The sequence below is a fragment of the Aulonocara stuartgranti genome (assembly GCF_965226115.1).
Source record: "Aulonocara stuartgranti genome assembly, chromosome: 3".
NCBI lineage: Eukaryota > Metazoa > Chordata > Actinopteri > Cichliformes > Cichlidae > Aulonocara > Aulonocara stuartgranti.
The window spans coordinates 8,614,239-8,640,898 of NC_138941.1; the positions used below are offsets into that span (position 1 = coordinate 8,614,239).

The 26,660-nt window shown below is 41.3% G+C and overlaps 2 protein-coding genes and 1 long non-coding RNA gene across 3 annotated transcripts in view; 1 reads left to right on the top strand and 2 right to left on the bottom strand.

Annotated features, from left to right (window-relative positions):
- The window catches only part of LOC309702394 (protein NLRC3-like), a 166,745-nt gene extending 164,592 nt beyond the window's left edge, over positions 1-2,153 (top strand). The window contains exons 10-11 of the mRNA XM_082527111.1: positions 1,117-1,163; positions 1,312-2,153. Of these exons, the coding sequence (XP_082383237.1) occupies positions 1,117-1,163; positions 1,312-1,844 (580 nt within the window). The 3' untranslated portion in view covers positions 1,845-2,153. The remainder of the gene's footprint in view (positions 1-1,116; positions 1,164-1,311) is intronic.
- Positions 1-26,660, bottom strand: part of LOC309702270 (uncharacterized protein) — a 253,656-nt gene that overhangs the window by 187,503 nt on the left and 39,493 nt on the right. The gene's annotated exons all lie outside the window — the stretch shown is intronic.
- On the bottom strand, positions 10,488-19,502 carry LOC309702503. Its single transcript, XR_014275565.1, has 3 exons — positions 19,389-19,502; positions 11,766-11,818; positions 10,488-11,158 (listed from the first exon to the last, which is right to left on the bottom strand). It is a non-coding gene; the product is annotated as an uncharacterized lncRNA (long non-coding RNA).

Sequence of the window (26,660 nt, forward strand, 5' to 3'; positions counted from 1 at the left end):
GGGGCCAAAAACTATCGTCCTGCGGGCCGCAATTGGCCCGCGGGCCGCGAGTTTGAGACCCCTGGTGTAGGAGGACACCTGCTCTGTGTCTGGTTAAGTATAAGAGCCCTTTGTTAGGGGGACCGCTGGACTCTTAGCACCAGCTTTGGGGTCACAGGGTCACATCTGGAACACACACACACACACACACACACACACACACACACACACAGACACACACACACACACACACACACAGACACAGACACACACACACACACACACACACAGACACAGACACACACACACAGACACAGACACAGACGCACAGACGCACAGACACACACACACACACACACACACACACACACACACACACACACACACACACACACACACACACACTATGCACAGACTGGTACTCTTTGTTCATACCTGTGTAAGACGTCATAATGAACTTGTGCATATTCATGTAAGCTCAATAAAGAGCAGTGTTACGAGGGAGCAGACGAGAGCGACTGAGGTCAAGTGAAGGAACGGCGCTGTCACAGTTCTCTCCCTCATCAATTGTCTGGTTCCAGCGGTGGGTCTGTGCTAGACGACCCATCACCAGCTTTTTCCACTGGTTACCAGTACGTGGTAGAATCCACTTCCAGATCTGGTTGTCTTTAAATCTGTGAATGGATTGGCTCCATCTTATCTCTCTTTAACAAAAGAATCCAAGTGGAGCCCTCAGGTCTGCAGATAAGCAGCTTCTGACCAGAACTAGACGTAAAAACAGAGGTGAGCTTTATCGATGGCTGCAGCCAAACTCTGGAACAGTCGCCCTTCACATCAGGTCGTCACCAACACTGGACATTTTTAAAAGCCGGTTGGAAACACATTTGTACTCTGTAGCTTTCAATCCTGACCAGTCTTTATAGTCATTACTGTGTATGTTTCCTATTTTCTCTCTACTCTGTGCAGCACTTTGGCTCAAGCTGTTTTTAAATATTCTGATAAATAAATGTAGATTTCTTTGAATAAAACAGTGGAGCCGAGCTTTGAGCTCAGTGTGTAACAGTGTGTGTGTGAGAGCCATGTAATGTCCATGTGTGCATGCTGACTGTGCTGCTCTGACCCCCCTCCTCCTTTCAGGGTGGAGCCTGCTGGAGTCCGATGGTTGAGACCAGGTCTGAGGAAGTGTAAGTGTGTTTTTAATGGGATTCATGAAAACAAAGCAGCACACATTCAACCATCTTCATCATGTCAGGAGTCATCATCAAAGTGTCAATCAATGAACAGATGATGGATCGATAACTGCAGCTGGATTGTGTTTGTTCTCTCCATCAGATTCCTGTCAACTCACAATCGACACAAACACAGTGAACACAAAGCTCCAACTGTCTGACAACAACAGGAAGGTGAAACATGTGAAGAAGGTTCAGTCATATCCTGATCATCCAGACAGATTTGATGTTTATCAGCTGCTGTGTAGAAATGGTCTGACTGGTCGCTGTTACTGGGAGGTCGAGTGGAGAGGAAGCGTTTATATATCAGTGAGTTACAGAAGCATCAGAAGGAAAGGAGACAGTGATGACTGTGTGTTTGGATACAATGATCAGTCCTGGAGTCTGAGCTGCTATAATGATGGTCCTCAGTCTGTCAGGCACAATAGAATAAAAACATCCATCTCCTCCTCCTCCTCCTCCTCTGTCTCTAACAGAGCAGCAGTGTATGTGGACTGTCCTGCTGGCACTCTGTCCTTCTACAGAGTCTCCTCTGACACTCTGATCCACCTCCACACCTTCAACACCACATTCACTCAAACTCTTTATCCTGGGTTTATGGTCTGGTCTCCTGGTGCCTCAGTGTCCCTGTGCTGAGTGGAGTGTAAAGAGTGTCTCCTGTTACAGAAACACTCTGACTGTTGAACAGATAGTTCAGTCTGTACATGTCTGTCTCTTTCACTCACAAACACGTTTTCAGATTCATGGATTCAATCAGTTGATGTTTGAAACTCTTCTAAATGATTCCTTGTAAACTTCTTCCTCTTCAGTCACAAACAAACAGGAAGTGATGTCACATGTGTTCCTGTCCACACAGCAGAATGAGTCTATTGCTGACAGTGATGTACAAACAGAGTGAGCATTTCTGAGGCCCAAAATAAACTGAGTAGTTCACTGAATGAACAATGGACTGTGAGCTCAGTTCCTTCATCATTAGTATGGATTATATATGTATATGTATTATATTAGTATCATATATATCAGGTGCTGCTGCTTTCAGTCATTGTGCAAATGTGCTGTTTGTAAGCTTGTAAAGCTGCAGTCAGCTGAGACTGAAGAAGTCACCTGATCAGTGAGCAAACGTTTCTGAAAACGTCCAGATGAACAGAATCAACCTTTTGGGATCAGCCAGCAATGCAGCATCATTGTTGTTCAGCTTCAGAGGTTTGCAGGAATGAACTGATGACCAGAAACAGCTGCAAAGTCCAAGAAAATACCAGCTGGAGTTCAGCTGCATTTGAAGAAGTCAAAGAAAAGTAAGGATGGCAAAGGGCGACGTTTTCTTCCAAAGAGCTGCAAACATGGTCGACGCCTCATTAGAAGAATCATCTGGACATTTGTGAGGAACTCTAACCAAGAAAGCAACGTCACACAGATCCAACAGACAGTTTCCATGACTGCAAGTGTTGAGTGGAAAAATGCTACATTGCATTATTGCATCCTCTCACCACAGGAGGCGCTGTTGGCACCACTGATTGCTGATCAGCTGTTCTCTGATGATCTGATTGATACTGTGAATAACGGGACTCACTGAACTCTGTGACACAGTGAAGATTACAGAGTTTAACTTCACCCTTTAAGACTGACCACAGAACCAAGTCCGCCAGAGCTTTTGTTATATTTTTACATGCTGTGGAGCCATTTGTGGGAGCATTTCAAGTTGCTATACATCAATACAACTGTTATAGCCCTAATTTTAATAATATGTATGCATTAAGTCCATAGTAACTACATAAACTGCAAAAAACACCTCTGCTCATCCATCTCTGTGTGTATCAGGATACATTTGGTTCATAATACACAGAAAAATCAGAGTTATTACCTGTAATAAATGTGAAAGATTCCTGCAGTGATAACCAGGCAGGACTGAAACACATCCAAGCTGTCACCACGGTAACAGCACCGCCCATCCACAGGTGAGGGGAGGAGCAAAAAGAGGGACTTTGACCATTTTATACTAAAAACACTCAACTAATGTTTCTAATATGAAACAAATAAGCCCACATTAATGTGAGCGTTTATTAAATAATAATAATGATGATTTCCTCCTGATCTCATTTCCACAGCAGAGAAAACTGTGGTGTATATTGAGGTGGAGGGTGTGGTCTGTGGCTCAGGTGTAGAGTGAGGGTGGGGTGCACCACAGCAGCATGCTGGGACTGCTGAGGGTGGAGGAGGGAGTGATGATGACATCAGAGCTGCAGCACAGAGACCAGTGAACACACAGTCTGTTCATCTTTGCATAGATACAATATACAGCACAATATTGAATGACAGACACGCTGTGGGAGCTTCCACAGATACACTGACGTCAGCATCCAGAGTCCTCCTGCTGCTCCCCCCTCAGAGCCCCGTGATCAGCACCAACACATTCAGTTAGATGACAGAGTCCAGCTGCAGCTAGAATCAGCTCCCCTCTGTGAACAACAGCACAGCGTCAGTGTTTCACACTCAGTGAAAGGAGGAAACAGCAGAAGAACACCATGTGTGCTACGTTTCCCAGGACACACTACAAACTGCACAAATACAGAGCAGCACGTGGAAGGACCTGGAGCTGCATTTACAGAGCTGCAGACAGCGTGATGTCCTGTATGGACAGGTGGAAGGAACCAAGTCCTCAGCTGGAACACTCGTGTTTGTCCACAGACAGGAAACACAGCAGGAAACTTCCTCACAGAAGTGCAGCTCATGGATAACACACTTCCTGTCAGTCAGAATGAGGCTGCAGCCAAACACAGAAAGGTGTTTTTGTCCAGATGAGCCCAGAGAAGAAACACGAGTGTTCACAGACATCAGAAGCTCAGAGAGGTGAAACATGAGGTTGGAGTCCTCGTCAGCATCCAGAAGAGCTGCTGTGAAACCCTGAGTACTCATGACAGACTCTGATGGCACAAACACATCATGATTCAAACAGAAAGACAAACATGGAGCTCCTGATCCTCCTGCATGAGAACAAGCTGACATGAGCGCTGTGTCTGAGAGTGTCTCCCTGTCACAGTGACAATAACACAGCTGCTGCTCACAGTCATTAAACTGACCTGAGGTCAGCTGTGCTCCTTACATATGAACCATGTGACCTCACATCAGTGCTGTGGATGACTGTAGTCATAGAAGAGTAGAGCTGTAGCAGGTGGTGTGAGGAGGAGGTGGTGTATTCTAGTTAACGCAGTACTGAAACACTCCAGCAGAGGGCGCTGTTAAGTCCTTATTGTAACACAGTTACTGTGTGCAGTTAGACTTCATACATAATCTGCACTTATTTCCATCAGACATGCTGTCAGGAAATGATTGGTTTCTATTGATTCTACTTCCTGTTGACTCGTTTGATGACAGTGAAACAATCACAGCTGATTGTGTGATGATGTAAACTGTCACTGTTACATTCAGTGTGTGTGACATAATGTTAGTGCAGGCTGATAACAGCCTGGTTCTGTTAGAAACACATGAACGTGTCCATAGATCAGTGTGTGTTTAACATGAGAGCTTCAGCCCTGCTGATGTGTTAAATAAAGACATGCAGGAAAACTGATGAGACTCTGAAATAACTCTTTATATTTATAATGTAACTCTGCATCAAAAGAACAACAAAGGATCCCAGACAGGTTTCTGTGAACAAAGACCATTCTGATGTTTCTGTGTTTCTAACACTTTGACATTATTAGTAAACAGACTGCAGTGAGCAGCATTTATAAAGAGCTTCTATATAAAGATATGACAGCTGTTTGACAAGTTTATCACTCTGTGTTTGGACCTGATCAGTCCAGCTGTTTACTTGAAACATGTTCATTTACCTGTTCTGTTATATTCATGTTCTTGTCTCTGTTGAAAACACATTTTAATGTCCCTCAGATTTTTCTCCCAGATGAATAAATATAAAAATGACACAAACTGACTGCAGCTGCTTTTTGTCCTTTCTGTCAAAAACCTTCATGTGACTCATGAGAGACACGTTTCAGCTGTTTGTGACAGATCAGAGGCCAACAAGTCATTTATAACACTTTCCATCATTGTTTAAAGTTCTCAGTGTTTCTGTGTTGCTGCGTATAGGATCTCCCAGCATCATCACTGTGCTGTCCAATCATTGTGTGCGAGGTTACCCTTATAGTGCGATGTGTGTTTGCACAAAGAGAAGCATGTGTGTCAAATATAAATAAGCACAGAACAGAAACAGCTGCTCGTTTCTTCTGTTTAGAGTCAAGTTAGTGTTTTGTGTCTTTGTTTGAGGCCTGATGTCGAGCAGAGGTGTGTGTAACTGCACTGGTCTGTTATATGTGTGAAGTGTGTGCTTCTCTTCAGCATCATCTTTGTCACTGCTGATTCCTTTGTGTCATCATGTGTTGAGAAGAGAGAACAGTTATAACGGAGGAGCAAAAGGAAGCCCTGAAATCTGCATCAACAAGGAAGTGTTGGCTCACCAGTGATCCCAGCAGAGCCACTGGTTTGGCTCCAGTTGTTCTAGATTCAATGATGTTGTTGCTACAGATACATGTCAGCATCTTTATTGAATTTAATATGAAGCAGAAATGGTGTCATTAGGAGAAGAAGAGGAGAACAAGTCCGGCGAGGAGGCAGCAGCTCTTAAAGATGAAACAGCAGCTCAGCCCTGAGCTCAGAGAGCTGCACATGAAAAAGCTCCTCAAGCAGATCCTGTCAGAGGTTTGTCATCAACAGGAGGAACTGTTCACATCATAGGATGAAGATGCTGTCAGCTGGATGAAGAAGGTTATTTAATGCAAACGTTCACACTGAAGTCAAATTGTTGTCGTGTTGAACAGATTCATGTACTGATCGTCTCCAGAATGTTAGAAGAGCTTCAATGAATCATTAGAAACAACTTACAGCTGCACAGCTGTGTCAAACACATCTGTGTGTCATTGTGGGATTGTTGTGTTTCTACATGTGACACACGTCTAAAACATGCACACAATCTGAACACAAACAGGGACTCATGTGTTCCCACAGCCAGATGCTGAGAGCCATTTCCTTGTAGTCCTGTGTCTACATACATGAACCATTAGATGTTATTGGAATGATTGTCAGCTCTGATAGTTTCATGTGTGTTTAGCTGGACGCTGTTTGATCCTCGACATGTTTAAAGGTGTCCAGTCCTGAGACACTGGGGCTGGAAACAGCTGTGATGTCATTGGACTGTCACACAGACAGAAGTGCATGAAGTGAGCAGCCGAGGAGCCGCTGATGTTTTGGATTCAACAGCATTTGAAAGGTCGACACAGACACATTTGCACACAGAAAGCTGAATCTGTCATATGCCACAGTGAACTCACTGTTCAGTGTTTTTCAGGAAGCTTCTTAACGGCCTCTGCTGCCAAACAAGCAGCTGATGTCCTTGAGAAGAAGCTGAAGAAGTCTTCAACAACAAATACAGGAAGTGGACTTTCAAATACTAGATTCACTTTAGACTCACAGAGAAATGACTCAACCAGCTGTGTTTGACTATATGAAAGGTCAGTGTGTGTCTGCACACAGACTGTTGTGTTGGACTGTTATTCAGTTGTCTGCTGAATGTTTTCAAATGTCTGCATCTCAGCTGTGATGAGGCTGGGGGTCATGGGAGGCCACCGTAGCAGCCTCTTCAACATCATGACATCATCATAAATGCTGCTGGACTGTCTGATGGGCTGACGGTGAAAAAGCCGTCGGGAAGGAAACAGAAGACATTTCAGAGGCTGCAGCAGATTTCTTTGATTCGGGGCCTTTTTCAGCTTTATTGGACAGAGCAGTGAAGATAAGTGACAGCAAAGCAGAGAGAAAGGGGGCGTGGCCCGGGTCAAAGCCAGGCCAGCTGCTCTCCACCTCGTGGTCACCTGCTCATCCTAGTGAGCTCCACCAGCAGCCCTTTCACACACTTTACACTGTCAAACACTGTGTGTGGACCTCAGCTAACAACAGGCTACATTTAAGTCTGGACTACATGCTTTTATATTGTTTTTATTCCATCAGCAGCTCAACATCATGAGCAGCTTTGACATAAAGACATCAAACTCAAGCTGACTTTAAACTACTTTTTAGAGATGGCACGATACCACTTTTTTATGTCCGATACCGATATCATAAATTTGGATATCTGCCGATACCGATATGAATCCGATATAGTGTTTTTTAATCAACAAAACTGTTTTTTTAAATATCTTGCTGCATTTTGTATAAGTTCATACTCAAGTTTAAAACAACAACTACACTAAAGCTATTCTGTTATACCTGTATACAAAAAAAACATTTCATAGTTCAGCAATACTGATCAATCTAATAAACTTAAACCTACACCATCCTCCCTATTCTGGTATTTTAAAGAGTACTTAGCGTAAATATTAAGCAACCTAACTAATAGGGTTCCAACTCCCAGCAACAACAAAAATAAATAAATAAAAAATAGGGAACCACCCCTCACGCTCCACCTCATGATGCTTAATCGACGTAATCAACCTTAATTTGATGCAGTGTGAAAAAAAAAGCACAGACTTAAATTATTTTTCAAGAAATATTAAATAGATTCAACATCTTTCTTCAACAGAATTGCAGACTGCACAGATGGTACCTTCCCAAAGGAAAAAGTACTATAGCTTACTAGGGTATATATATTAGACTTAATAGTCACTATATACAGTAATTGACTTCTATTCATTTTACATCAAATTAAAACTTTGGGTGTCAGATAATTATTTATTAAAAGCTCGACATTTTAAAGGAGAATAAGAAAGAAAAGTATGTCTTTGTGCCCCCTTTTCCCTGTTAATGCCCTATCGGCCCCCCTGGCTAAACTTTGCTAGATCCGCCCCTGCACAGTTACCAGCCGTCAGCTACGTAGAAAAAGATCCTCGAGTAGAAAGTAATATTAAATAAATTCTAACAACAGCTTATCAAGCTTAAACGTTCTGCTGTTGTTCAGCCGCTGGTTTCCTCTTTCTGGTGCAAAGTGGGCCAAAAACAAACAAGAGAGACGGACTCGCGACAGAAAAGCCGATCAGCTGATCATTAAGCAGTTTCATGATTGAAGTACCAGCCGGAGAGCGAGAGGCAGTCGCTTGTTAAGCTTAACGCAGGAATGCTTTACAAACATTCAGAGATGGACTTACACACTTGCTTTACTTCTCTCGGGGATAACTTTGTCGGAGATGAAATGCCGGGTTGCTAGCGAAGCTCCAAATGCTATCCAGACCACCGACAGGTCCCGCATGCCACAGCCGCTCTATCACGTGATGCATACTGCTCCGAGTGCTAACGTTCTGAGGTGAGTTACGGCGTGCTGCAAGTTTTGTGAGGTGCTTTCGTGATATTTAATGGATCGGATTACATTTTTTATTTTTCTCCGATATCCGATCCAGTAATTTAGGTCAGTATCGGACCGATACCGATACGTAATATCGGATCGGTCCATCTCTACTACTTTTAATACAGGGGCTCAAAAACAACAACATCTTTATTATATATCAGGACAGAAAGTCATTTCATCTCAAAGGGAAACAGCTTTATTTGGAATAACCAGCACTATCAACTGGTTTGGGATCTCCACCAGTTTCATGTCTTTGCAGCTTCTCCAACAAAGTTCCTGTAAAATCAGCATGTTTGTCTTTATTGGTTTGATAGTGATTGATTATTCAGTCCCAATCTGCTGTCATCTAAAGAACATAATGATGTTTCTATGAGTCACAAAGCTCCAGATGTTGTCAGCTTCACAAAGAAAACAAAGAACTTAAACACAAAGTGTTTGGAGCCAAAATGTTCCCAAGCTGCTCTTTTTGAAATGGCAGAGGTACAGTGGTGTCTAACAGCACACTGTGGAAGGCAAACATGTTATTGTTGGATGAAACTTCATGAATCCTTTGTAGATTTGAGCTGTTGGAGCCTTTCTTTTCTCTTCAGGTGTACAGATGCTGAGGAGGCAGGTGAAGCAGGTGGAGCTGTTGTGATGCTGGCAGAGGGTGTGTCTTAGTAACTCTGTGAGGCAGAACTGGATCCAACATTGTGGATGTGTTGATGTTGGAGCCATTAAGAGTCTCTGGCCACACTGTAGGATTTCCCTTTGATCCACTGTGGGGGCATTTTGGAGTCTGTCAGTGAAACTCTTCATGTTTGTGTTTGACTCCAGTTTATAGAAACAGAGAAATGTGTCATGCTTTTGTTCGGCCTCCACAAATACACACATTTGTTCATTGGTTGGACTTTTTGGAAGGAGACACATTGAAAACCATTGTAAAATTATGATATTATTTTATGCCATGTTATACCCCTAATTAAAGATTGTGAATTATTATGTAGTTTTAGTTTGCATTATTCTCCTGAATTAGAAGAAGCTGATAACTATTGCATTAGTTAAATTGATTTGCATTACATTAAATTGCTGACTTGTTGTGAATGAATGATATTGTTTTATGATGCATTATATTGCTGAGTTATAAGAAATACTGTTCGCAGAAGGTTATTGTCTAATTTGTCTGAGTAGAAGAGAACAGAGTGTGCTGGAGTTTTCTGCCCCATTTCAGCAGGAGCAGATAAACAGGGAGCCAAGGTCGTAGCTCAGGCGCTGTGTGAGAGAGAGCATGTGAATGTTTAGGCTTTTTATGATAAGGTGGAGGCACCAGAGGTTATAAAAGTTTGAGCAATGCTCCACCATTTTGAGATTTTGAGGCTGTCTGCATCAGTGTCCATCTCCCACGTGTGTGATCATTAAATCATCGTTTGACTCAACCCGGCCGGACCAGTGTTGTTATTGTGGTTTTTTCTCTTGTCTCCATCCCCAATATTTTGAACCTTAACAGCTTGGGGGCTCGTCCTGTGGTATTGGGGTGGAATTTAAAAGTTTGGACGGTCCGAGGTTGTCGAACGGACAGGCACGAGCCAGTGGTCTGATGTGAGTGGACAAAAGCCGGCTTATCTAAAGGTAAGGCACTACCTGTTGAATTATTTCCAAAGTGTGCCAAATTGGATATGACTAAATTAAAGTCTACTCACTGAAATTACTGGTAGAGTGTCTGTTTTGATTTTGATGAGAATCACCGTGTGGTATGCAGTTAAAGTTGCTTAAGAGTATTTAATGAAGTTGAAGAAATATGAAACTGTTCCCAGAAGTAACAGAGAATGTTGGGTTTGAGTCCCTGGATATTGAGCTGAAGGCTCAGGTAGTTTGGTAGGGAAATTAGGACAGAAACTGTTCCCAGAAGTAACAGAGACTGTTTAATTGGTCGTAAAAAAGTTATCTTTCTTCGGTGAGAAACAGTCGGTAAACGCTGGACCTCCTCTCAGCGTCCCCGCTCTATGTGCCGTTCAGAGATACGCAAGTTTCTTCATGACTGCGGCTGCTGCAGATATTAGGTCGTCCATGATTTCTACAGTCACTGGTCAGCAATATAATGTGTGCAAACATATGTGGCTCATATATGTGGCTCTGAAGCCCCGCCCCTCAAGCGCACCCTCAGATGCCGAAGCAGTGCCAACTAATTGAAGCTGAAAAAATAACTGTACGTGGAAAAAAACGATGTAAGTGTGAAAACCACATGAACAGTGAGTTTTTTCTTTAAATTTCTATATTTATGTTTTTTCACTATCATTTCACTTTCAATACATTTGTTTCAGTTTCAATATTTCTTCAGTTTCATTTTAAGGTGGCATCGTTTTAACCTCATATGTGGGTTCAAAGTACAAAAAAGTCCAGTTGTTTCTCTGCCAAACTCCTTAGACTGGAAGTTCTCATGTTATATTAATGTCCCACAGAAAGATTAAGGCAAAGATTAGGACAGGTTACAACTCGTGAATTTCATGTACTTGTCACAGTTACAAAAAAGAATCTGCCTGAAGTCTATACATCCATACGTCTCATCATACAAAGCACTGATCTCCTACCTGCTGATGGAGCTGCTTTGGCTGGCTGTTCTTTAGGTTCTTCCATCATCTTGCTATTAAAAACACGAGAAGATGATTTTACCAAAAGAAACAGTGAACACAGTCTGGGTGTCACATCATATGAATTTGTGTCATGGTTTAGTGTACGGGCCACACACACTGAAACTGATCTGTGTGAAAGAACACATCGACGACATGTGAATGTAGTGATAACCTCATCATAATAGAGGTTTTTACTTTTTCACATATTTGTTCAGTATAATGATTAAATAATCTGACAATACAAACCTAAAATACTTTGTTCCCTGTCTGCGACTTTGTGCGTCTCTGCTGTTAGTGCTTAAAGGAAGTTTTAAACTTAAAATCCTTCCCCACATATGTGACTGTGGTCTCTGGGGCCATTATCCTGAAACACTGGGGCTCAGCCCTGAAAGCTTTGCTATCTTCACCTGATAACAGCAGCTGTTTAAAGTTATTGAGTTTGACAGGGAAGTGAATGTAAATGTGAGACACTGTGTGCTCACAGCTAAAGGCTGCAGTCAGCTGTGTCAGAGCGTCCAATGATCCTTTAATAAACACTCAGAGCTCCATGTTGATGAAGCTGTCATGTGTGAGCTTGTGAGGCTCCTTTAAACTGGCTCTGCTCTGTCAGATGCTCACCTCTTCTTCACTGTCTCTGCTGCACTCTCCATCTCCTCTCTCTCTCTGCTGTCCTGTTTAAAAAAACAAACAAATCAGCGTTAGCCAATCAAACTGTGCAGATGCTGCAGCTACAGCTGATATGTCATTCAGCTGTTCATCAATCAGCTTCTGCTGCTGTTTATTCGGCTCTTACTCTGAACACGTGCAGATCTAGGAAGATTTTCCTGGGGTGTCAAAATCAAAGCATTTGTTTTTTCAAACACACGTGCAGGTGTTTATATCACATATGGTTTAAATGATTCAAATGCAGTAAGTATACATGTTTCATATATCGTCTATAACTGAATTATGTTCTGTAGCCTACATAATGAAACACTTTAGTTGCATAAAACGTGAATTTTGATTTTATGTACTGTATATGTCACAGCATCGCAGTGTGGATGTGGAGAAGAGGACCCAAACGCAGGACTCACAGGTGGTGAAGGCTGGTGTTTATGACAGAATGACAGAGCCTGAGATGGATGACTGACTGGAAGACCAGCTGAACAGAAACGACACACGTGGGACTGACAAAGACACTGAACTGGAGCAGGGACGTGCAGAGAGGTTTAAAGGGGCGGGTGTTCAAAGTTAAAAAGGGGCACATTGAACCAGGCTGAATAACAACAACACACATTCATCAAGAATCTAATATGGGAAGGGCAGGGCTGTGTTGATCTGAGACTGTAGACAGTAAAAAGTCCACAGGAGAGATGGTAGCTGATTAAACAAGTGTCATGAGATAATAACAAAATGCAAAGATTGGTGACAGCGCTTGGAACCATAAGGCAACAAAAACTGTGAGAAATAATTTAGGCTCTGCCTGTGAATCACTCTTTGCTTCTCTTCTTCCTTCCATCCCATCATTTCATATATCACTCTGCACTTGCTGTCTATCTGAGAACAAGGCACAACTTGCTATTGCAATAAACTATAATCTAATTATCCACACCTAACAACTCTTGCACTTAATCTATAATAAAATGATGACAGAAAAATGTTATAGCCCTGCCTTTAGTAGCCTCACACAGCTCCTGCTGTTTCCTCCTCATGTCCTTACCAGCCATGTCTGCACAATGTTATATCATGAGGAATATTTTTTTTAAAAATCCATCTAAATAAAACACACACATGCACACACAGTGACACTTTAGACCTTCTTCAGAATACTGTATATACTATGGGCATCCTTACATTATTATTTATTACTAGAGCTACAATAATAAAGCAAAGAGGAGGGGGAAGTAATAAATATGAAATAATGTATTTATGATGATTCCATTTGTTTCACTACCCACTCTGTGCAGGGCAAAGCTTATTACATGTTTAAACTGTAGAGATACAATCATTTTACTGCTGTAACATCCAACTTTTGTCTTATTTAAAATATAAATCTAATATAATCTGCTTCCTAATGTATGTTCTTTAAAATACAGTGTGTGTTTTTAATATATTATAATTATAATAATTATTATGGGGACATGCATATTAGATCGTTTTTAGTGAAATATAATCCCTCCAGAAAGGCAGGAAAAGCCCGGAAACTTGCTTTAAAACTAAATATGTTCCCTAAAACGGTGACAAAGCTACAGACCCATGACAGCCTTACACAGGTAGCCAGCAGCTGTGACCAGCACTACTTGTGCAGTTAATAAAAGGACAGGTAATGTTTGTCGCGCTGTTGCACACACAGCACGCTCGTTTGTTTCAGTTCGTCAGTAGCAACAAGACAGCTTACCAACGTGTACGTAATAAGCTAATACTCCTGTGTGCTACACACTACAGTGTGCGCTGTACACCTACTTACTGGTTGTGTCGCATCAGTCTGTGTCTCTGAGTTAACTTGTGTTTCTCCTACAGCTCCGGACCGCTAAAAATGCGCGTGCTCTTTGTGAGCTCGTTCCCGGCTCGTAACCAGCGCGTTCTGCCGTCAAGGGCGATCATTGGTTAAATGTGATCATGTGACTGATGCAAGCCAGATCCTTTTATTTAGCAAAACTGTGATTAATAGTTAAATATTATTGTTGAGGGGCACAGACAGGACTCCGCACACACACACATAAAAAAATAAATAAAAAAAATTTAAAAGTTGCCTCAACAAAAGGGCACTTTGGGCACTCATCAGGAAAGGGGCGGGTGCTCAAGCCCCTCTAGCCCCCCCCTCTGCACGTCCCTGAACTGGAGGACACTCAGGACTTACACAGGCTAATGATAATGATCAGGGTTCATATGCCTTTTTCAGGGTCAAATTCAAGCACTTCTTAAACACTTTCAAGGTCCCTTTTCAAACTTTTCCAGCACATCCCTCCCTCACCGCCAAAAAAAAAATGCATGTTTCAATTCACATCACCTCAGTAAGACCATGTGAAAGTTAAGACAAATCATCCTAGGTGAACTTAAACACCTTTGTTCCCTTTTTGTTAAGAAATAGAAAAACACTCCACACAAAAAAATACTGCAAAAGGAAACTGTTGCCTTATATAAAGAGTGTATAAACTCAAAATGCACATGTCACTTAAAAATTAAGATGTGAACAAATCAACTTGTTAGATATTCTTCTCCTGTTGAAAAACCCCCCAAAAAGAAATAAATAAGTCTTCTCATCAGATATTGATGCTTCTTTCCTGTGTGACAGAAAATAGGAGACAGATGTTTGTTTGTTTTTTAAGTTAATTCCCAATAAAGCTGTTTTACTGCTAACTACATTGCTGTCTGTATTATTGCTGAAGTCCTAAACGATCACCTTTAAAGTAGAGCTGGGCGATATGAGATTTTTTCATATCACGATATGTTTTTTTCATTTCAGGCGATAATGATATCTATCACGATATAAGCCAAATAACTATATTTGTAAGATTTAAATGTGCCGTTGCTCACAAGTAAAATGTGAAATAATCAGCAGCTTGTTTTTATTTAAATATTTATTTCCCATAATAAGTTCAACAGGGTAGATGTACTTAAGGAACATGAGACTTTTTCAGCTAAATAAAGGCAAATATTGCAAACTACACAAAAGGCAGCCGCTAAAGCGTTTAAGTTTCAAAATAGAACAAACGAAACAGACTAAATTGTCAATTCCACTTAGAAACAAAATATTAATTCTAAAAATAAATCTTAGTTTGTTTTACAGAAGAACAGACAAAACTGACCAACTTTTGTCAATATCAAATAAACTGAGAACTAAAAGGAAATTCTCAATCTCTCCTTGTTGTATAGCTGAGCTTTTCAAACAGTTTTAACAGTTACTTTAGTCTGACAAAAGCCGAATGACGAATTAGCGCTTCCAGTCAGAGACTGAGGTTACGTCCACACGTACACGGGTATTTTTGAAAACGGAGATTTTCCGTTTTCGTTTTAAAAAATAATCCCGTCCACACATAAAGGCAGAAATGAAGGAAAACGCTGCTATGAACATGCCAAAGCAGCAGGTGGCGCTAGATTCCTAACCGTGCAGAAATGTTGGCCAATCAGAAGTCTAGAAGCCTCGGTGGGAAAAAGTAAACAAAGCTGGGGCATAGAAGCAGAACCGAGTCGTATGTGTGGAGGGACAGTAACTGTGTGTATATGTAAGCATTTAAACACTGCAGAGAGTAGAATTAACAGTATTGTAGAAATTCATTTCACCGAAACAATAACGTGGCGCACAGTGTGACGCATGCACCAGTTTATTGTATTTCCAGACTTGCTTTCGGCACAATTTACAGTGCACGCTACTCTGTTTTTTGTCAGACTTGAAATAGCCGAAATACCTTCACACTACGGAACTTCTTTGGCTCTTCCGTTCGACAATCTCTCCGGCATTGCAACCATCATCTGTTTTCTCTTCGGTCACGCTCGGTTGATTTTTCTAGTCGGCACACTCATTTCCTCCATTACCCGCTGGCTGCTTCCCAAACAAACACACGTGCGGCTACTTAGTTTGGATTGGCTGACCTTTTTTTTTTTTTTTTTTAAGAGGACAAGAGCGGCGAGGTCTATCGCAATAGTTAAATTTTTCTATCGAGAAAAAGTTATATCGCGATACATATCGTTATCGTTCTATCGCCCAGCTCTACCTAGAAACCAGGTCAATGTGTCTGTAGGTTCAGTCATCCAGGTCATGTGATCTAAGGAGCTTGGAGAGAAAAGAGACGTCTTTAAGTTTCTGGAAGACGTTTCATCCGAGAAGCTTCTTCAGCTCTAAAACCAAACGGTGGAGAGTCCCAGATATTTAAACCTGAGAGGAAAAGAGACGCTCACCATTGATCATGTGATGAGTCACATGATCAATGGTGGGCCAACAATATAACAACAATGTAAACACTTATTTCAAGGAGGAAACTGAGAGCCTTTGCACCAGGAGCACAAACATCAGCTCCAGCAATGATCCACTGATGTGTTTTTATTCCATTAGGGCTGGGCGATATGACCCAAAATTCATATCTCGATATTTTTTAGCTGGATGGCGATATAAGATATATATCTCGATATATTTTTTTAAAGCCATAAAGTAAGAACAAAAAGAGAGTTCTTAGTCAAAGCTGTGTCCCAGATGTCACACAGGCACTTTTATTAACATACAGCACAGATGTACATGAAAAATTACTCAAAATTAAATTATGAGCATTCATTAAATAATAATGCTCCATAAATAAAAGAAAACAAGGTTGTTTTTGTGCTAAACAAAGAGCTCACAATTGTGCAGTCAAAATGTAAACTAAAAGACGCTGAGCGTAATAACAAAGACAGACAGATTTTACAGCTGCTCTGTTCCCAAGTTTTACTGTGTGACTGACAGCCTGGAGTTTGAAATCCGCTTCATAACCACGTCTCTTACAGGTGCCATTTATGGTCCTTATACACACACAATACGGTAATATTACGTTGATGCACAGTACGTATCACTCCGCGAAGCTCCTCGGTAGCCGTAATGCGCCGACAATCTATCAAGCGGTGCAGCTCCGTAGCTTACCAAAGTCGTACTCAAACATTTTTGACAGATTGCTGAACGCCGTGTACCACATAAAATCGGTTCACGGCCATCAAGCACAACCAGAATTCATACATAAGGCGCGCTATCAACTTTTGAGAGAATGAAAGGATTTTAGGGTTAGCGCTGTTAGCTCGTTAGCATGTTTAGCTCGTTAGCACGTTGACGCCGTCCAGCCCCACGCATGGGGCGATGCGCAGTAACTCGTTAACGGAGATTTGCCGTGTCCGTCTTGTCGCTGCCTGCATGTGAAGCGATGGGGGAGGAGGGGGAGTTGTCTTCAGTGAAGGCGAGGCGGAGTAACGTTGTGTAGAGACAAAAGTGGACGAAAGAGAGGCAAACTTGCGGCTCCACAACTATAATTATAACGTAACAGACTATATCGATATAAAGGATATTGTCACATCTTATATCTCGTATAAAAATATATCGATATGTTTTAAAAACTCGATATATCGCCCAGCTCTATATTCCATGTATGAATGTTGTTATTGACAGAGATGACGTTTGTGTGTCGGTGATGCAGTGACTGTTGTTGTTACCTGTACAGGCTGGTTAGACTCTATGAAACAGATCATACAGATCTCTGCATGTTAGAAGAGACTATTAAAGGTCATGAATGAGACAAAGGCAGGGAGGCGTCCTTTACAGCTAAACAGCAGAGTGAGAGAACAGCCAGCACCTCTACATTTATCACATTATACAGCACATGTATGATACTGACAGGGATGAGAAGAATTTAGTGATTCTGATCCCATCATTGATATTACTTATTGATTCTCAGTAGCTCTGCTCTGACAGTCACCACCATCACTGAGCAGCATATCAAAGACATTTGTGCACATTAACTGCATGTTGTGGCTCAAATGTTTGTGCATGTTGGAGGCATTTCCTCTTTGTTGTGATCAGTGTGGGTCATTACTCAAAACAGTCATTATTACACATATTACACAGAACACTTTGATTAAAAGTAATGGAGTACGTTACTTCATTACTCCTCATAACATTACTTTGATGTTAAAATGAACAAATGAGCATGTAACAACATAAAGCTGAGGTACAGCCCCACACACCAACACAGATCCTGATGAGGTCACGTGATGTTTCTCTGAGTGTTTATGAACACAAATCAAAGATGAAACAGCACAAAGACACTTCAAAGTGATTCTACTGTAGAAACATGAACAGGTAGAAACCTGCAGCCTGACTGCTCATCACTTTGTTACCTGTTCAAGTTCAGCAGCAGCAGCTCACTTTATCAATGTGAAAACAAAAATGTCAAAAACCATTGCTATTCTCTATAAAACAAAGCATGTCCTGAACAAAAAATCATTAAACACACTTTATTGTACTCTGTTTCTTCCATATATGACTTACTGTCTGGAGATATGGGCTAATGCATATAAAACGAACACTCTTCCTATTTTCAAGTTACAAAAAAGAGCTATAAGAATTATAAACCAATCAAACTATATAGAACCAACTAACATTTTGTTTATTAATCTGAATACCCTGAAATTTTATGATTTAGTTGAATATAAAATGGCACAGATAATGTATAAAGCACAAAATAACTTGCTTTGCCCCAGTACTCAGAAGCTGTTCAAAGTCAGAGAGAGTCAATATGACTTAAGGGGAAGAGATTTCTTTAAAAAAAACAAGATAAGGACAAATATAAAGCAGAGATGTGTTTCTGTTAGAGGAGGTAACCTGTGGAATAGTTCTGACAGGGATTTAAAAAGGTGTAGTTCATTTTCCTTGTTTAAAAACATGTTTAAAAATAGAGTATTAGAAAAATATATAAATCAAGAATGAAAAGAGCAAAAAAAAAAAAAAAACAACCTCTTGATTCTTTTGCTTTGATGTAGTTACTTATCTAAGGTGGAAAGTTTTTTTTTCTTGTTTGTTTGTTTGGTTTTTGCTTTGTTTTCTTATTTGCTTCAGGCCCTGTGTACAGGAGCTGCATGCAAAAAGATATTTTGTGAAAAGGGTTGGCGTAATAAGCAAATGCTTCAGCCAATACCTTTTGATTAGCCTTGTCTCATGCTTTCTTGCTTTGTGGTAGATTTTTGTTCTGTTTTCACTGAGATATTTGAATGCTAATCAATAAAATCAAAATCAAATCACAGTGCTGGTCTGGGGTCAGTGTTTACTCAGCTTTAACCTCACTCTGGGTTCTAGGTTAGCTTAGCATTAGCTTAGCGTTAGCATGCTGTGTGCTAGCTTAGCGTCAGAGCTCTGCAGGTGTCTCGTGTGTAAATATTAATCACAGTGACAGTAAAGGAGGTAAAGGGCTGTGACGTCATCACGTACGCTGCGTCCTCTGTGGGCTCTGAGTGAACTCAAAGTACAAACTACAAGTACACAAACACGAACGTAGCTCAGAGTGGCGGACACACTCGGCCTCGTTGGTCCAGCTGTGAGTCCGTTACCGTGAACTATGGAGGCAGATTTGTGCTGAACTAAGCTGCACACAGCTGATGTTAGCCAGGAAACATTACACACTGACTTTAATGGAGAGACCGGAAATACAAACACACACAGTTTGTTGTGTGAAGAAATCAAACACGAGCTGAACAAACAGTAAAGTTCCTAAAGACAAACTGTTAAAGGAGGAAACAAAGCAAACTTACAGTTTCTTCACACACCAACAACAAGCTCCACTCCACACCTGGACACTAAACACGGACACACAGGTGAGCTGCTTCCTGGAAGGAGGCGGGACTCCACCTGAAACTCAGCACAGGTGGGAGGGGCTCAGCTCTGTGTGTGCTGATGTGTTAACTTTAAAAATATGCCGTCTGACTGCTCAGACTGAGTCAGAGTAAAGTTCACATGCTGACGTGTGGAGACATGAAACCTTGTTGTAGCTGCAGGTGTGAACACACTGATCCCAGATCAGCTCTGCTGTGTTTGTAACATGAACATTTCTGCTGCAAAGCTTCAAATGTTCAGCATGTTTCTCTGTTTCCAGTCTATAGATCCAGTCACACTTTCTACCTTCACCTGTGCAGTAAAGACTGAGAGCAGAGCTGAAAGCAAGCGTCCAATCAGTGAGCAGCATCAACACCTGAGCTTCATTCAGACTCTGTTATTGAAGATGTTGTTGGTACAAAGTTCATCTGCTGCTCACATGAATCCATGAAAGATTTATTTCACTGAATGTTTCTTCAAAGCTCATTTCAACCTGTTGAAGTCATGAATGAAAGTGCAGACTGAGAGTGGATCACATGATGTTTGAGGTGTGTCATGTGACATGTTCAGTATTGTCACACATGTCTAGATTGTCCCTGATATCATAGCTGCTCAAACACTGATGATTATATTTGAAGAATTATTCCTGATGGCAGCAAAGTTTGAATGGAGCTCTCTGTCTGTGCTGATTTGTCGCCCTCTGGAGGTCAAAGCACAAACTGCATGATGTCACTGTAACCACCACAGAGACAGGAAGTGTTTTTATGACTGAAACACTGAAATGATGCTAACGGCTGTCGTTAGGCTCACTGACAGCAGTGCTGATGTGTTCATGTCCAACACTGGCTCAGGTCAGACTCCTTCATCCTTCTCCAGCGTGAGGCCGTCCTCAGACCCACAGGAGCTCTGACCTTTGACCTCCTGACCCTAACCATTTTAGTCTTGTTGCATCTTTAAATGCAAATCCATCCAAACTGTAGCCGAGCAAAAGAAGCTGGAAGCTGTTCTATGAATGATGTTGTCGAAGGAGCTTGGAAAGAAAAGCGTCTGGACTTCTTTAAGTTGCTTGATGAAGGACATGGACGTCTTAACGCCCACTCACATCCTGGGACATTTGATCACAGGAAATCACATGATAGCGTGGGGCTAGATCTCACAATGGGTTCACCCAAGACACGAGTAGTTCTTTATGTTTCTCGTGCACGGGAGAGAACTGGACCAATGCCGTTCCTTCGCTTGACCACAGTTGCTCTCGTCCGTTCCCTCGTAACACTGTTCTTTTATTGAGGTTCATTAACATACACGTGAACAAAGGTACCAGTCTGTATGTTATGTAGGTGTGTGTGTGTGTGTGTGTGTGTGTGTGTGTGTGACCCCATAAACGACTTCCCTAAACCTGCTGGTCTGGAAGTCCAGCAGTTCATCTAAACAAAAGGCACTTAGACTAAAACAGACATCCTACCACAAAACAATAAGAAGGTAGCACCTCTCCCATGATCCCAGGACGTGGGTGTGAATGCCAGAACACTCTGGAGTCACACAAAGTCTTTAAAGACTACTATCATTACACAATTGGTTCTACACCTCTGAGCATATATGGTTAGATATTCCCCAATAACAATGACAATGATAAAATATAAATCCAACAATGGTTTTCAGGGTTTTTATCGTTAACTTCGTTTCCCTGGGTCTTTTCCCGTGTTGTAGTCGTGTGTCTTATTTTGAAAGAAATGTTTACGCGTTACCATAGCGACCAGAGAGCATTAAGGGTGCAGACAGGTGCATCCAACCAACATTTTATTTTCCCTTATTTGATTTATGGACCTAACTGTATGAACTGGACTTTGTCTTTAATGCTGCTCCTCTTCATCATTGCTGTGTTGCATTTCCATCATTCTGCTGCTGGATTCACTGCAGGCTTTAACAAACACTCCTTTGGGTCCAGGCCCAGCCACGTGTTTGTAAGCTGCTGTGCTCCTCACAAATAAAGCCTGAAGCAGCTCAGACTGTTAGAAGCAGCACTGAGCCCTGTTACAGTTATAGTGTTAGAGCAACGGCTGCAGCCTACAGCATTTAAACTAGCTGACAGTAAACACATCAGTCCAGATGTTACCACATTACTTTGTGATGCTGAGAGTTAAAGGAGACTGGCTGATTAAAATCCCATTCCTTACATCACCGTCCTCTGCTCTGACTGGTTTCATTTAATCACAATCAGAATACTTTTTTGATCCCCAGGGGAAATTATTTAGGTTACAGTGCTGCAGCACAAACAGGAACAAAGACACAACACACTAAGTAAGAAATAGCACAATATACACAATATATACATGCATACATATGAGTCAGTTATAAGTAACATGTGAGTGCTGGGGTCTATGACAGCAGGCAGGTCTGTATTTATGTCCAGGCTGACATGAACAGCTAGTAGTTCAGGGTTCAACACTCAGGAAAGTGTGTGACCTTCCACACTGACAGAAGATGCTAAACATGACTTTAAACTGTTGTTTGTTAACGCCTCACAGATCTGAGAGCAGGGCTCAGTGGGTACATGAGCCTTTATACATGAAGGCTTTCTGTTTCCAGGAGAGGAAACATGTGATCCAGCTGTGTTTGGTCACATGGATCTGCTCTGCATGGATCACCTGACTAAAACATGTTGTTATTATTGTTCTTACAGTCTTAAATCGGTACATCAGGTGGGTCACATGACACCCGGGGGTGACAGCAGCATCTTTCCTCTTTAGAAAGCTGCTCTCTGTCCCAGGAGCTGTTGTCACAGTAACAGCAGGAACAGGAAGTCACATGCTCTCTGCTCTGTGATTGGCTGCTTCTTATCTCAGCTTCCTGCAGAGGGTGGGGTCTGCTGATAACGCACACCAACAGAAGTGTGACTTTCACTTCCTGTTTATTGCTGTTGTTCTTAAAGCTCTCAGGCGATGCTGCAGCGCCCCCTGCTGACACAAACTCCTCCCTCTGTCTCAGAGGTCACAGGTCAGCCTGCTGCAGAGGGTCTGCCTGTTCATGGACTTCCTGTTACAGAGACGGGTCTCAGCGTCAACACTGGTTTCTGATTGGACGGTGTGGAAAATGTTACGAGTTCAAAATATTGGGGATGGAGACAAGAGAAAAACCACAATAACAACACTGGTCCGGTCGGGTTGAGTCAAACGATGATTTTAATGATCACACACGTGGGAGATGGACACTGATGCAGACAGCCTCAGATCTCAAAATGGTGGAGCATTGCTCAAACTCTTATAGCCTGTGGTGCCTCCACCTTATCATAAAAGCCTAAACATTCACATGCTTTCTCTCACACAGCGCCTAAGCTACGACCTTGGCTCCCTGTTTATCTGCTCCTGCTGAGATGGGGCAGAAAACTCCAGCATGTTCTCTTCTAATCAGACAAATAAGGCGATGACTTTCTGCAAACAGTATTTCTTATAACTCAGCAGTATAATGCATCATAAAACAATATCATTGATTCACAATAAGTCAGCAGTTTAATATAATGCACATCAGTTTAACTAATGCAATAGTTATCAGCTTCTTCTAATTCAGGAGAATAATGCAAACTAAAACTACATAATAATTCACAATCTTTAATTAGGGGTCTAACATGGCATAAAATAATATTATAATCTAACAAAACCCAGCTTCCTCCAGCCGAGTGATGTGTGGATTCATCACTCTCTGTGGATCAGTGTAAGTCTGTGTGTGGGTCAGCTGCAGGACTTGTTTGACCTTTGACCCTGGCAGACAGAGCTGGTTACTGCTGTGTGACTCCTGCCGTCGCTCCACTTTAAATTTTACTTAAAATAAGTCCTGACATGGCCCCGCCCCCTCTGACCTGCTGCTCCTGGATGTGCTGAGGACACAGCGGAGGCTCAGAGGGGGCGGGGCTTTTCCCGTGGCGGTAACCAAACTGCATTAGGTCGCTGCACTGCCAGTGTTTAACCACACCTCTTCTGACTGACCTTTGACCTCTGACATGTTGATTCGATCCTTATTTAATGACGTCTTTTATCTAGTGATTTAATTCTGTGTATTTATATGTGATGGTGTTCCTGAGTTCAGCCTCAGCTGATATCCACAGACGCTCCTATTGGCTGGTTTTAAAAACACATTTTTCCATTAAAGAGACTCTTTTAAAAACACGTCTGCCTGAAATTCACATTTCATTTATTTTGGGGGATTTTAACAGAGAGATAGAACTTTATGAATCCCTCATGTTTATCCTCCAGGAAATCCAGTTTGTAGCAGCAGAACACCGACAAACTTTTACACAGCACAGAATTAGGATATCAAATAAAGGGGAATAAGAGAATATGAATATAAGCATAAATATGTACATATATACACAGACCTCACACAGAGACAGCAGCTACACTGTGTGTGGATGTGATCCACAGTCACAGCTGTGGGTTTCAGTCAGTGTGTCTCTGACTTCATGGTCACATTTCAAAGCTTATTGGAGCCAGAAGATGTTCAAGTAAAAGATTTATTGCTGTACTCGTCTACCAGGATAACAGGAGGTTCATAAAGCTGTGTCATACTTCAGCTTTACATCATGCAGTAGTAGTTTATTAAACCCCCCAAAATATGACTATCCAGAGTTGGGACCAGGAAGCAGAGTTGCAGTCTTACACGCCTCTCTGCAGCTTCTCTCCTCCTGCTACCCCCCAAAAACCCATCTCCATAGAGACTGTGTCAGCTCCCAAACAGACAAAAAACAAACTAAAAACCAGCAACAAACAACTTAAACATAAACAATCACAAAGAAAGAACAATACAGTATCCACATCTGAACCAAAGAGTAAAACAGTGAAATGTGGATTATTAAACATTAGGTCTCTCTCCTCCAAGTCTCTGTTAGTACATGTTAGTAAAAACATTTCTGCATTTTACCCATATTTTATTTTTAACTCAAAATCAAAGATTCCAGATTCTCCTACATGTTGGTTTTGAATCAGATAGGACGACAGATTTCAGGTGGCCCTGTGTCTTTCTCTATTACATTTGCCACTGTGTAACTCAAAGTTATTTAAGGACTAGTTTATTTCAATGGATGAGTTTACTGACTGACGCGCAGAAGAAATAGTTCTTTATGGAGCCTAGATGGTGTGAATGATGAGACCAAAGACTGCAATATCTTGTACCAAAAATATATTGAATAAATGGAGGAAAGGGGAAATGGAACAAAATAATTAACACAACACACAACATAAATGCCCACAATTAAATAATAAATCAATGCTGTGATCTTTCTGTGCAAAAGTCCTTTTTGGTCCTCTTCTTTTTAAAGTTCACTTTTAAGGTATTCCTCCTTAGAGTCCAGCTTCATACAAATGGGGAAATATGTCCGTAATCCAAAGACGGCTAAGTGGGGGAAAGAGGGGAAACAAAGAATGGTCCTACCGGCTCGCCACTTCAATATGAAGAAGATTAATTCAAAGGGAGGGAACAAAACCTGACCTGTAGGTCAGAAAAACGTCCATTGGCACATCAAGTTCGATTCAGTTTACCGGTAAACAAATATATTTTTCTGCAAGCCTGTGTAACAATGCAAATCATCATCAACCAATGTACAACAGTTAAATTATTAATTATCTTGGCTACGTAGCTTAATCTATACATTCCAGTAGCGTTCGCTACAAACAACAGACAGCAAAATTCAAGGCAACACATAACAATAATCATGTTACCTGGCATCTTTTCAGCCACCAATGATAGTCATTGTATGTTATCAACATTTCACTAACTATGTTTTCTCTCATGTTTAAAATAGGCAAAGAGCAAAATAGGTATGTCTGCAGACTCTGCTGTAGCCAAAGTTATCAGATCTCCTGTGTTTTTAAATCCCTAACTGCTCGATCATTATCATTTTAGAAGACAACAATTTCTCAAAGGAGGTTCAAAACTAATGCCTACAAGATTACCAAGAGGATGGTTCGGGGCTCTTACATGACTCCGGGAAGTCAACACTTGGTGGATGAGGTGTGTTACCTTTGACACTTTTAAGACAGTCCTGTTTATCACTACTAACAATAAGCAAATATGTTTTCACTCAACAGATCCTTCACAGCATGTTGTTTCTGGGCAAAATCAACAACATCCCCTTTTCTCCAGAAGAAATCTTCCCTAATCCTTTTGTTTTGGGTTCTTTAATGAGAAGATATCCCAGGCCTTTAAAGTTGTATTCGACTCAGCTTCCCAGGCGAAGTCCCTTCTCCTGTGTGCTCGACATGGTAAGATAACTCTTCTCACATTTTCAGTCAATCTGACAAACTTCCAGTTTTTAGGAAAGTATAATGCAAAGTGCTTTTTTACTGAGAAATCCAAAGAAAATCCATACTGTACCTTATACTTCAACATATGCTTCTAGCTATACTTCTCCACCAAACACAGAGACTGCAGGAGAGCTGGAGACTTGCTTCAGAATTTGTTAGTTCTAAATAATGTCTAACAGACTCATTATTGGAGATGCTTACAGTCTTCAAGGCGTATATGATGCTGTCACTGTGTAGCTGCTGGATCTGTTAAGCTCAAAGACTCTAAATTCAGCGTGTTTTGACAGCCCGGCATAGCAAAATAGAAAAAAAAGGTCAATTAGCAAATTTAATTATAAATTAGTGAGAACAAAGATGGATTTTTGCTTATTGATTTAAAATTAAATAGATTTTTGTGACTTGTTTCACCCCCTATCTTAAAATGTCTAAACCAAAAGCATCCAATGGTCCTGCATAGTTAAATAAGTCAAGCAGCGAAACAAACATGTTGATCAACTTTCTATTAAAAACAACTATATAATCAGGTGCAACACTTTGACCAGATCTGTAACTGTTTTCAGATCGTCCTGCAAAATAACTCAGAGAATGAAGAGCAAATAAAGCAGAGTCTGCAAGATCTCCTCACAGACTTGGACTTAGAAGAGAATAATAAAAAAACAGCTTTCGTCTCGTCCACCATCTGCATTTCTCAAAAATCCCGAACCAACAAATCAGAAAGGTACTGCGGAGTCTCCATGTCCACCAAAGGTCCTAACGCTGGGAAAATTATGATTGCTGCCTCCTGTCTTAGCAAATGGCATAAATATGTATCTGGTGCGGTGATGACCTATTATCCAAACACAGTCCAGAAAGATTACTTTGATGGAACAATTGAAGTACCTGGAAATATCAGGTGTGAGGCTTTTTGTCTCCGTGATG